Consider the following 14,083-nt stretch of genomic DNA (forward strand, 5'->3'; position numbering starts at 1 on the left):
GCGCCGCTCCATTTTGTTTGCTCTTCCCTCGAACCGCGCTACATACACATTGTGTGGAGGATAGTCAGAATGGGGCTACAGGCACTGTAAATCTTCGCGTAACTGACCTCTAAGAGCATATTATTTTTCCATTGAACGGCTTAAGCCTTTAACGTAATACATTTATATACTATCTAATATAAAAATACACTAATGAATACACCAATAAAAAAACAAGTCTTATAACATAAAAATAAAATAAAAATAAAATAACAAATAGTAAGCACTGGTAAATACACGTCTCCTTCAAATACTATCAGCGAGCAGCAAGAGAGAGTGAAACACAACGTTTAAATTTATCCATTACAACATGGAGAAGAAATGCTGAGAAAGTACAGACTTCAAGGTGAAGTACTTTATTGATATATATATATATATATATATATATATATATATATATATATATATATATATATATATATATATATATATATATATATATATATATATATATATATATATATATATATATATATATATATATATATATATATATATATATATATATATATATATATATATTTATATATATATTTATATATGTATGTATATATATATATATATATATATATATATATATATATATATATATATATAAAATTAAAAAGATGTATACAGTTGTTAATTACCTGAAGAGATAAACAGACCTGGTAGCAGTCCATAATAATATTATTAAATCTAATATTGAGATATTTCTAATATTAATTTTGCCTCCCCCTGGGAATCAAACCCGGGACCTTCAGCATGCTAGCTAAGCAATCTTACCAATACATTATTATTGAAGCAAACACCTGCATACTGCATACTTTTAACGTATGTATAATAAAAACCGCTAATGGGTGTCTAATATAAAAGATCATGTACTGGAAAAATATTACGTATAAATGGATGATACATACTTCAAACAAAATCATGGATTTTTTTACTGCATGTAGATAGGGTGTGTAATCAGTTAATTCTGATAATAATCAGTGAGTCAGACAGAGTAAGAAAATAAAGTTTGAGACAAAAAGCAAAAAATAAATAAAAATTGATGACGTTTGATTGCGCCAGTAAACCGTAAATCATTGCTTATTACCAACATTTTGTAAACATTGTAACAATAATAAATTTTTGGAAGAAATAAAATAAAATAAAAATATTACAATAAATGAAGGTATTCACTAACATATATGTACATATTATATGATAAAATGTATGAAGTTATTAGCCACATCTTCGTGTTGGGGAAACAAGGTTCTATGTGGATTCCTTATAGTTTTGAGATATGAGTGGTTGAAATCTTAGATCATGTTTTCTCTAATATTCTACATAAATACTTATTTTTTATTTTAATAATATGATTAAACCGAACCGAAAAGCAAATTGAATGCAACATTTTTTAGAAAAGTTGGAATAATAAATAATTTTCAAGTAAAAAAAGTTCAAATAGAACTTTGTAACCTTGAGATTTTTCAAAATTATTTAAATAATACAATACACCAACGTTCTATCTCAAATAGAACCTTGTTGCAGTCACTTAGATGACCAAAATATTAATTTGGTCATTAAAAATATAAATATTAATTGATATTTCATAACAACAGAATGAACTTTGTTTCCCTTTGAATTATTGATGATTGATTTGGTTTTTTGTCGTAATTTTTATACAGATCGAACCGAAATTCAAATCTGAATAGAGAAAGAGTTAAATGTGAAAATACCTAAATGTGTTAGATAGAACCTTGTTTCCCCAACACGACGACATGTTAATATCTTGTTAAATTCAGAATTTTAAATCGAGGGTTATTACTATCGCTGACTCAATTTTGTCATACACAATGTTATTTACCAAATTTAAAGTTGAATACATTAAAAAAAAGTAATCCTACAATCTCCAGTCGTCGTTACAGTATTTAAAGCAAATCGGTGAAATAATGAGTTCTTTAAAATAGCCTGAGAACCAGAAATAAATGGATAAAAACAATGATAAATGATTTTTAAGAATAATAAAAATGTCTCTCCGACAATCCAATTTCGTGAAAATGATTTTCAGTTCTCATTTTGTGTCTAAAACTTAAATGAGATTCTATTTCACCTGTAAAAAGGCCTGTTTACTCGGTAGTTTTCTTAGAAATTCAAGAATAAAATGGTATCTACCTATTAGTTATTTTTTTGTAAAATGGGATAATAAGATTAATAAATTTATTTTGTAATATAGCTGTTCTACGGAAAAATAGCTGTAAGGAACAATTCTTAACTTTTGGCAAATTAAAAGCATTAATAACTTTGTGGCATGATAACATAACACTCCCTTTATTATTCATAATTTTTAAGTGAACGATGAACGATAAGGAGAGATTTAATTCTTACTTTTACGTTTTATTTTCCATATAATAGTAAGTGCCCTGAGCTCCTTCACTTACATTACCCATTGAATATATCCTTCTAGTATATCAAATAATCTAGAGTGATCACGTTTCCTTCATATAACTACAATTAAGATAGCACCACGTCAATCGAATGCAGTTCCCTGTTCACCGCTGCGTTTAAAAAAAGTTTACTTCATATATTTAAATCGCATAATGATCAATAACCTATTCATTTCACCTATCTTTGATTGAAAACAGTTAAATATTGAATGGTGATAACTATTATGGCCTATGCAGTTGTTATCTTAAGGGTTATAATAATTAATCCAGGGTTAAAAATAAAATAATGAAAAGGGCAAACAACATAACACTCTCCATATCATTCATCGATAAATGTGTGTAATACCACTGAAAAACACTACTTTATTACTAATGGTTTCGGGATAGCCATTTCATCATCGGGTTTACATTGGACCTGATGATGGAATGGTTATTTAAAAATTGGCAGTCAAATAGTAGTGTTTTTAACAGGTACTACGCAAAGTTAAATATAATTGAAAAGGAAAGTGTTATTTTACGATACCAAAAAGTTAACGATGCTTTTAATATACAAAAAATATGCTCCATATTCAAATCTACATAAAGATCACTTTTTTTAATAAATCAGTGTTCCAACGATTTAAACCAAAAGTTTCCATAAAGCTTCGTTACCTTTCGAACACGCGTGAGCTTTCGCAGATAACTTGAACCGAAGATCTCGCGATAAAGGCGTATTATATAAGTAAGCATAAGATTATCAGGGAGGCATAATGTGAGCTCAATTATTTGCAAAGTCACGCCTTTATTTAAAGCGAGCTGACCTTGATGAAGTTAATGACAACGATAAAAATTATCAGAGGTATTCGCGCTGAAAAAAGAGTTTTCAAGAAAAAGTTGTCAGCGCAGCGCGCAGGCCCCGCGGGAGGGAGGGCGGCGGGGAGGGCGGCGGGGAGGGTGGAGGGGAAGTCGGGGAGAAACGGGTTCGGCCAGTGTTGTTCCGACCGTCGCGCGGGAGCTCGCGTTCGCCGCGGCACCTCGTCGCGCGCAAGTGCGTAAATTCAAAATCCCGTAAAGTGAGTTAGTTGTTTTAGAGTAAAAATGCCTTCGAACAGCAACATCGTGGTGGAGTGGCTGCGGTCGCTGCACCTGGGCCAGTACGCCGAGAGCTTCATAGACAACGGCTACGACGACCTGGAGATCTGCAAGCAGGTCGGCGAGCCCGACCTGGACGCCATCGGGGTCCTGAACCCGGCGCACCGCCAGCGGCTGCTGGGGTCCGTGCGGACCCTGCGTGAGGAGGGCGCCGCGTCCGTGTACTTCACGCTGGAGGAGGCGGCCGCCGCACAGGACTGGGCCAAGGAGCCGCCGCCCGAGGAGGCCCGCTACCGGGACGAGTACGAGGAGGGCAAGGCCGAGCTGGTCAAGATACCGCGCGTGCAGCTGCGCGTGCTGCTGCGGGAGCGGCTCGCCCAGGATGGCATCCGGCTCAGTCTGCAGCCGTACTCCACACCGGTGAGTGCTGCACTTTGCTCTCAAGCTTACCGCCTACCCTCATCTCCTTCGTGGCTTGTCATCCCGGCATCACATCACGGGACTCCTCCAATGATTTACTATCCATTCCCAATTATATATTCTTCTTTACGTGTTGTGAGAATATGTCTCTGTTTAGGGGAATCCGAAACGCTTCGTACTCCGGTGAGAGTCTTGTCATCGTGACATCACAGGAGGTCGGACGGAACTCCTCCAATGATTTACTATCCATTCCCAATTATATCCTCTTTACTTGTTGTGAGAATATGTCTCTGTTTAGGGGAATCCGAAACAGATCCTCGACGCTTCGTACTCCGGTGAGTGTCTTGTCATCGTGACATCACAGAGGTCAGACGAAACTCTTCCAATGATTTACTTCGATATTAATTCACAATCATATCTTCTTTACGTGTCGTGTCGGGTCCCCTCGACGTTGACCTCGCTTGTGACAATGTGTCCTTATTTTGGGCAGTCCGAAACAGCTTCTTGACGCTCCGTACTCCGGCGAGTGTCTTGTCATTGTGACATCTCAGGTGGTCGGACGAAACTCTTCCAATTATTTACTTCGATATTCATTCACAATCGTATCTTCTTCTCTACATGTGGTGTCGTCGTATCACTTGTGAGAATGTGACCTTATTTTCGGTTATCTGGAACAGCTCCTCAACGCTCCACTGACCACTCGTGTATATTATGGTGCCAGGAGATCATACAACTACCAAAATCTGTCAAATTTCCCATGAAGAGAGACATTATACGTTATTCCCACACTCACTTTATAATCATCAAGATGACTACGACAGATTCGTAAATAAAATACCAATTGAACTATTTTACAGAAATATACTGTTCACTTACTATCAAGCCGCTTCTCGCAGGGGTTGCCAAAGAGAATAGAACGCAACACTACTCTGTCTTTGCTTCTCATACATACAAGCTATAGGGTTAGAATAGAATAACAAATATTTAATGTTTTCTGCAAGAGGCTGCTTTATTTGTTAGAATAACAAATATTTAATTTTTTCTGCAAGAGGCTGCTTTATTTATTATTACTTACCATGAGGTGAAGTGTGCGATCATTAAAGGTTTATATGACATACACATTATATAAAAGACGATGAAAAAATGTAAAGCGAGTACATAATATAAAAATATAACATGTACTAACACGTTTGTCAATAAATCTTGAACCTTCACCTGTTTAAGAAAATACGCGCGTTGCAATGACTCGGTTAAATGTAACAATAATATATATGAACATAAAAAAAGCAGTTTAATTTAATTTATGTTGGAAAATGAAATGTGTCACAGTAGATTTTAAGAAATAGTGCTATTTACCAAGTAAAACTTAAATTAAAAATAGATTAATATTACCACAAAGTGATTGTAGAATAAATTAATGAAATTTAGCCTTTTACTGATTTTTTTAATAGTACCCTATAATTTTAATTGTTTATTTTCCGTTATTTATTATAGTATACCCGAAAGACATTACTTTTATTGTGTACGTGTCTCCTCTTTTTAGGATTTTTTCCGACTGCGGCGAATTTTTTTATGGCATTCGTGTTTTGCACGAGCGAACAGTTTGTCGCAAATTTTTCTAGCCGCAAAATACCTTTTGATACAACCTGGGCATTGACAGTCGCCTCCTGCAGTAACCGAACTCGATAACTACGAGGGGCCGGAAATTTATCTATTATTTGGGACGTTTCCTAGATACAATCACACGGCTGTATCTAAACAATCGATGATTTATACACCGATGTCATGCGATTTTATTCAATTTCGCCTTTTGCTTTTACGGACAATTTCGGGGTAATCAAGTTACAGTGGGGTTTTGAGAATTGTGATTCTTTAATTGAGACGAAGTTTTAAAATATTTCTGCGATATCTGTTACACAATTTTTTTTATTTTTTCGGGAATTGTAAGCTTTACATTTAAAAAAGCATATAATAAAAAATAGTTACATTAACAATAATAAACATTATATTACAAAAATAGTTACATTAATAAAAATAAAGCCAACTAAACTATTCCACATTTATATTTAGATTATTTTTCATATTTCTTTATTACCTTATTACTACTACTACCATCACGCCATTTCCCCGCAGGGGTAGGCAGAAAGGATGGAACGCCACACTCTCCTTATGAAATAAACGCATTTATGATATAATATGTACATACATACATCTAAGTAACGTCTATAGATGGAATATGTATTTTTAAACATCATGTCATTTGTACCTTTATTTTTATTACTTGTTTAATACTGTTACAAAAAATATTACTATTTAAATTCTAATATCTATGTATTTAAAGAAAAAATACTAGATTTTTTAAAGGGAGTTGCATTTATTATTTACCTCGCTTATTATGCACAAATTTTAAAGATCATTAAGTGGATTTTCTTTTCTTCTACCAAAAAAAACCTTTAATTTTAATCTGTGTTGGGAACAGGAGGGATAATCTAGTGTGGGCAAAAATATATAACTACATACATACATATAATAGTTACGCTATACTTATCATATTATAATTTATAATAAATTATTGATTATTATGATAATAATAATAATTTTTGGCCAGTTGGAAATAGGAGCAAAATAAGACCGTGGAAAAAAAGGCATGATCAAGTATTTCAAATATGTACTTGAAAGTGGTCGGGTTAGGAGACGGAATAATTGTCGGGTATATATGACATGCACGAATGTGGAAGAGTCAAATAATGGGAAGAATGTGGAAGAGTTAGAAGACGAATGTGGAAGAGTCAAATAATGTTTGCAAAGAAAGAGTGGTGTAGGGTCCTATAGCGACGTGATAGTGACTTAGTTAGTTTACCCATTTTTACAAAATATCGTCTTATGGGTGCTTCACATTTCTCTTATTTACTATACTCAATTTTATATGGTAATTTACAAGTATGATTGAAATGCTAATCTAAATGAAATTAACAAATTGCACTCATAAAAAATAAAGCAAAGGTATTTTGCTTAAGTAAGAAATAAGGCTATGAATTTGAATTTGAATTTTATGTAGGTACATATTTTTCTATCAACGCCAAACCACTGACTGTTCTTATTTACGTATGGTATGACTTAAGTTTCATCATTTAAAAAAATCCATATTTGAAAAAAAAAACTGTTTTCTTTAATGTAAACAAAATTTAACGTTTTCGCATAAATTCATAACATTAGGTACCTACCTACCCATATTTTTACGTGGGTATATTAAAATAATTTGTTTTCTTGCGAAGCAAGTCAGTCAGTTCTGATTATATTTCGTTTGTAATAAAGTTAGTGAACATTGATTGATTGGTGTGTTTTTGTACGGAAGAACAATGATGGATTACGGGTCTCGAAGGTACGATTTCAAAGACAATAAGAACGGTGTTTATTCACTTTCATATTATTTCGTGTAACTTGTGAGAAAATTGTGTTTTAGTCGCTAGAATCAAATCTCTGTTTAAAATCAAATAACATATGTATCAACTTAATATTTTTTAACATACCTAACATACAAGACTCGGATATCTAGTTACGGCTAATGCAATACCGCTTATTATGGCCCTACTTAGGCTTCAAATTTACAAGTTTTTTTAGCTTATACTTACTCGTGAGTGGATTTACTATTTGTATTTATAGTTACTATAATTTAATGAATTCATGAGTGAAGAAAATTCTAGGCAAAACACTTAACTTGAAGATGAAGCGTCTGTCATTTTTATATTAGAGAAATAGAAGCCTGGGCGTCCCAGGGCTTTTGACCTGGCATTTAGCTAGCGTAAGTGATCACCTTATATACTTGTTTAAGGTTCATTTTTGCCCAGTTTTGTATTTTATAAATACTCGCGTATGAATGGAATCCAAGACCATTTCATAAAAACAACATTAAAATGCAATATGTAGGTATGTTAATTTTTTCTTCACAAACTATTATACTTTATTAATAAATCCAACTGATAGCGCCATAATCAGACAAACTTCCAAATCTATTGAATTAGTACCCACATGTGAAAGGGATTAAAGACCATTGCAATTACACAAGTTCCAAAAATTAATGCAATAATACACAGTGTATAAAGTGATCACTTAAGCTACTATAAATAATAATAAATTGTTAAAACCAATTTTCCTGTACATACATATCTCTATAACGACTCACATACTTACTGTAAGATTCCAATTGTAATAAGTCCGCTATACATTTTTATCTGTGATTGTTGGACGTATATCGAGCTAAGCTAAATGTGTGTGTATATGTATATCAGTGTAAATAAATATATTTTAAATCAATATTATTTTTTTATTTTTTTAAATTATTTTAAATAAATATAATTATTTAATTTTGTTTATTTGTATACATTTATTTAAATCACAATTTTTACATATTTAGAACATTTTTTTGCAGAGACCCACCAAGCCTCCTTGTGTGTCTTGTCGGTGGAGTTCTTTTTTAATAATTTTTTTATTGATTTTAACCTAATATGCACACAAAAAAACAGAAAAATTAAGAATATAAACATTTTACAATTTTCATATAATTAACTCTTGATCATTTACCCATTCCTTTATTTTGCCTTTGTTCCATATATATTAAATAAGTCAAATAAGGTAATGTTAACTATAATTAAACATAAAATTGAATCAAAGGTCTCGTACATGTTAACCAAATGAGCCAACGAATACATTATAAAGGCGGACGAATAATATACATACATACATTAATAATATTTTTTGTTACTGCCAACCGAAGAATCAATACATGTTTTTAATTGAAAATACATATATGTAGGTATGTTGGAGAACGAATATTTAACCAATCTTAATTACACGTAATAGCAATTTGGCCGGTAACCGTAAGCAAACTGGCAATCCGTAACTAGTAACCTAGTGGTGTGATTATCGATTAGTCTCGCATCACTCGGCTATTGCGTACGACAAAAATAATCTCCTGATTGGATCTCTCCTCTTTGAGCCGAATGCATTAGGAGAAAACGTTTCCACCCGACTATTGGATACTGGTTACTGGTCCATTAGATGAGATGTCCGATTAGCAGCTCGAATCCCCCAGTCCACGAAACAAAACCTATCCCGGCCGAACGGATTTAAATTAAGCCTCATTAGTCGGATTCCTCGAGAATGTTACGAACTAACGAACAAAGTGTAGAGATTGAATTAAGAGCTTCGTCATTGGGACGACACTGTGAAGAATTTATCAACATTGAAACCTCACGAATCTGGGACCGCTCACATATCGAACGTCATACAGAATATCCCACGATCGAACATTTTTTCCTCTTGATTTAATGTGGCTAGGTAACGAACTCGCTCGGGTGGAATGAACAACGCCATGGCCCGATTATCGTCCACCGGTGGACCAATTATGAACCCATTAGCTAGTGATGCGTAGCATCCTCGATAACTTCCCAGACAGGTGCGAATGAATGAAATTCACATTTTCAAGCAGTTTGATGTAATTAAGTGCATATTCTTCCTCAACCCTTTATTATAGACTAGTGTTCTTCGACTTGATCGAACGAATAAATTAAAAATCGTCAAAAAACCATTTCCACGAAGCCCAAACTGACCTTGCTTACGTCTTACAATCACCCTTGACTTTGTTAACCCTAGATTACGGGACATTCGTAAAAATTACGACGGACATCCAATCTGTGGAGAACACTAAGGCTACGTACTGACAACTAGGATGTATTTTGTATATTAAGAGCATTGTTAACTTTGTGTGATGGTTATATAGTACTCTTATTATCATTCATCGTTTACTTTTGTAATACTACTTGAAACACTACTTCATGACTACCGGTATCGGAATAATCATTCTATTATCAGGCAGTCTAGATTTGACCTGATGATGGATGATTGTTTTGAAACCGGTTGTCATGAAGTAGTGTTTTAAGTAGTATAACACAAAGTGAACGTTGCAACTAAAATGTTTTTACCGATGTTTTATGTTCGCATTTTATATAACGTACTCAAATAACTTGTTGCAATTATTTTCAAAAAGTTTTTATAAAATGTTTTTGGTAAAATGTAAGTTTTTCTTATCATCGTATATTTTGCGATAGTCCCGTATTAAGGTACATTGAAACGAGTCCTATAGTCTAAGGTTAAATTACCTAAAGATTGGTATTATATTTCCAACCAAAATGATATTATCTATCATGCAAACTCGGCAAAAAATAACACTGAAAAGTGTAAATTGAACGTTTTTCTGCAGCCGGCAGCTCGGTAGCTTTGTTAGTATTTTAATACAATATCACTCCTCGAAAATGTATACCCATTATGTATAAATAATTATTTTTATTGATCCTTAATGTCAGTGCTCAATCGTCGTTAATTCGACCGGCTAACTAGTGCTCATATTTATATTCAAAATATTTGCCGGAATCGTTTGCAGATCGCATTAATCTCCCTTTAATGTGCTCCACATATCCCCCCCAAATAATTCCAATGACACATTATATCGCGACACTTACTCCGCATTTGTTTACAATCCGAACAGTATCTATAAATCGCGCTCCCTTTTGTATTGCCTAACAAAAAATGTGATAAAGACCAACGAAGGCTGCTACAGAATTGTTTAGAACTGGTTTTCAGCTGTCCGGTATTGTCAGAACCGGCGGACGAGTCAAGCGATAATTTGTCGAAAGGTATTCTATAATCCTTTGAAGTAAAATCAATACGGTGGGGGTTTTAATCATTTTCTTCTCGGTGGTTTGATTACCTTTCATTATTCTTTTAATCTCTTTACGCGTCGTGGATACCCTGCCTGCCCGTTAGACCATCCTCGGTTTGAAGAGCACGTCGATTAAGAAGCAGACTCGATTTTAAGTCTGCTGTATAAACTCGTTATTTCCATTGCACTGGACATTTATGGATGATGATCATGACATGGTCTTGCATGTTAAGTCGTCTGCCCTTATAGTTCCCCTGTCTCAAATTACTGAGTTGGTGTTTGGCCGATTTTACGACTAATTAATCAGCGTTGAGTGAAGTGGATTGCACTTACAAACCGTAATACTGTAAATTATTACATGTTTATAATACTAATGTAAATTGACAGCGTTGTCAATTTTTTAATGTAACTAAAAGGGAATTGAGCGCCCTGGAGGAGTTTTTTACGAAAATGACGCTATATAAATTATCCTTATTTATTATTATTATTATTTAATCTACAACTTTTTGAGTGTCTCCAAATACTTGTTTGCAAATCTAAATTATGTCCTAGAATCTAGATTATATCTAGATTATGTAATTAAGAGTTATTTTTTACATTAATTTTTAACATCTCAACATGAGATGTTAACAACGAAGAAGAATGAGAAAGTCTGGCATTAACCGGGCTTTTGACCGTCATAGGCTTGTTTAAGTTAACACTTTACACACGTGTAACATTCACCATAATGGGTAGAATTGTTGAATGTTATACATAGGTAAGTGATCACTTAACCAAGCCTATGATGGTCGTAAGCATTGTTAATGTCCAGTCTTCTATATTCTTCTTTGTCTGTGTCAAAGTGTCAAAAATAATGTAAAAGTAATCGTTTGCTGTGGGGTTTTGGACATGGTTCCTGAATGCTGGTAATTTTTCCAGAGAGTATGATTATTTTATGGGGTGAAGATAAGTTAACTTTTCAGTGTTACTTTTAGTTAGTAGATCATTTAACAGATTTTATGAATTTGAGCATTTGTTTTTAATTGTTTATCGCTACCGTATATAAATTAATTTAATACTAATAATAATAAAAAAAACATTGTATTTTTACCGCATTTTATCTGTTAGAGCAATAAATGCTATTTGCGTCCTAATAATACGAATAAAATCATCGATTTCAAATAATAGAGTACATAATTTATGTAGTTTATTGCTGCATTGTACTTCATCTAATTGTTTTGTCTTTTTAAGAAATAATAACATAATTCCTTTGACGGAAGTAGGATTGACCAATGCCTACAATTATGACTTCTTCACGCTACATAAAATTTCACAGATAAATAATTTCATGATTCATTTGCTTTCAATTACGAGAAAACGACTCAACCGTGTAAAAATGATATTTTCTGTTAGCATTGTGTGACGATGTTCTCCGAGTTATACAATGGTCCAAAGGAGAAAGATTTTTATCGGTTTTAACGAAAGGTGTCCATAATACCTTCGGAGAAACGGGTCGTAAACCCATCAGCTGTTCCGAAATAAGACATCTACCCGAGGTAAATAATCGAAATAGAGATAAGCTTAGTTTAAATAAAGATCTGAAAAATAATACTTATCGTTCTCGTAATAATATGCATAAATTCAATCCAAACAACCAAATTCGGAATAAGCGCATTTCAGTACATACTCATATTCAATATAACAGCCTCCTTATTCAAAACGGAATCTCTGATGAATGTTGGTCATCTATTTTTCCATACGAATTTTAATAGTAGGAGTTTGCTTTCACTAATATGTAGTTTGTTTCATAATATCTTCATATTATTTTCAATTTGAGTTTTACTTGGTAATACCAGTATTTATTACCAAGTTCATTGCCAAGTAAAATTTAAATTAAAAATGGATAGATATTACCACAAAGTAACTGCCGAATCAATGGATGAAGACTTCATATTATATTAATACTTCATACTATTATTGCAGATTATTTACTTTGAAATATCTGTATTTATAATATTATTTCTATTTTATTTGTATATGTATGTATCAGGGTCTGATTATCACAAAATGAGTTTTGTATAAAACTCGGGAGAATATTAAAGACATGATATTTTTTCAAATAAATAAATTATAATGTCATCTGTTTAAAACCGGTCAATATTTTATACCTCAGGTTAAAATTTTACATTAATATTTTATAACCTGAAAATGTATTTGTAATTCTATTTAATTAAACTAACATGCTTTCTGCTTAGTCAAGAAACCAACTTATCCCGTTAAACTGTATGTAAAATAAAATTGTTTATTTAATATATCGCTCACTCCTTTCAAGAACGTCATAAATCAAAAATCGTCAATTTTCAGTTGTGCATGTTTTCGGAATGCCCAGAAAATGTACCATATCCCAGCAAAAGCGGCATATTTTTAACTTAATATTTGTCCGTTACAAGGCAAAAAGTATTGTTTTTGCATTTTGTAGAAAAGGTATTATTTAATTAAATAGAAAAATAAACTAGTTATTTTTTAAATGGAGAAAAAACCTTCAGGTTTAACCTAAAAATATCTGTTGCACAGTAAAAAGTTCAATAAGTGGCTTGATATTTATTTTTAATATATTGTATTATATTTTTAAATTTTAATAACGTTCTCCTGAAAAATCGAGTTTTTTGATTTATGACGTGCTTGAAAGGAGTGAGCGATATGTGTCCAACAAATACAAAATACAATAAGCTGATGAGTGCATGGCGTGTCTTCCATTGCACAAAGTAAATTTAGAGTTTCAATGAATGTTTGAGAGATAATGAATTTCACTTAGACAATATTTAAAAAAAATCGATTCCCTGTTAATATGACAAAACATCATTGTTATAATATCAATACATGTAGATAAAACGATTAGTCGCATGAATTCAAAAGGAAATGTAATGATAACATTATTTGTTTATTAGTGTGATTGAAATCAAGGATATTAGATAAAGTTAATATTTCTTTGTGATTCATTAAGTGGTCTATACATATTACACATTTCGCTCACTCCTTTCAAGAACGTCATAAATCAGAAAACTTGATTTTTCAGGAGAACGTTTTTAAAGTACAAACATAAAATACAGTGTATTAAAAATAAATATCAAGCCACTTATTTAACTTTTTACTGTGCAACAGATCTTTTTAGGTAAAACCTGAATATTTTTTCTCCATTTGAAAAATATTTACCATATTCAATAAAATAATTAAACAATACATTTTCTTCAAAATGCAAAAACAACACTTTCTGCCCTGTAGCGGGTAAATATTAAGTTAAAAATATGCCGCTTTTGCTGGGATATAGTACATTTTCTGGACATTACGAAAACATGCATAACTCAAAATTGACGATTTTTGATTTATGACGTTCTTGAAAGGAGTGAGCGGTTTGTATACAGCTGTTGTACGTTAAAATATTTAT

General features: G+C 32.6%; 1 protein-coding gene across 6 annotated transcripts in view; it reads left to right on the forward strand.

Moving 5' to 3' along the window:
• The first annotated feature begins 3,417 nt into the window (after positions 1 to 3,417).
• LOC148308485 (uncharacterized) overlaps positions 3,418 to 14,083 on the forward strand; it is a 408,384-nt gene continuing 397,718 nt past the window's right edge. For 3 of the 6 annotated variants that reach the window (XM_088261632.1, XM_088261637.1, XM_088261633.1), the window contains exon 1: positions 3,418 to 3,941. In XM_088261632.1, coding sequence (XP_088117758.1) covers positions 3,528 to 3,941 — 414 coding nt within the window. In that variant the 5' untranslated portion in view covers positions 3,418 to 3,527. The remainder of the gene's footprint in view (positions 3,942 to 14,083) is intronic. The other 3 variants (XM_088261635.1, XM_088261636.1, XM_088261638.1) reach the window with 1 other exon arrangement.

Source organism: Brachycentrus maculatus, unplaced genomic scaffold (assembly GCF_059751285.1).
Source record: "Brachycentrus maculatus isolate JH-2025_06_01 unplaced genomic scaffold, ASM5975128v1 h1tg000162l, whole genome shotgun sequence".
Lineage (NCBI taxonomy): Eukaryota > Metazoa > Arthropoda > Insecta > Trichoptera > Brachycentridae > Brachycentrus > Brachycentrus maculatus.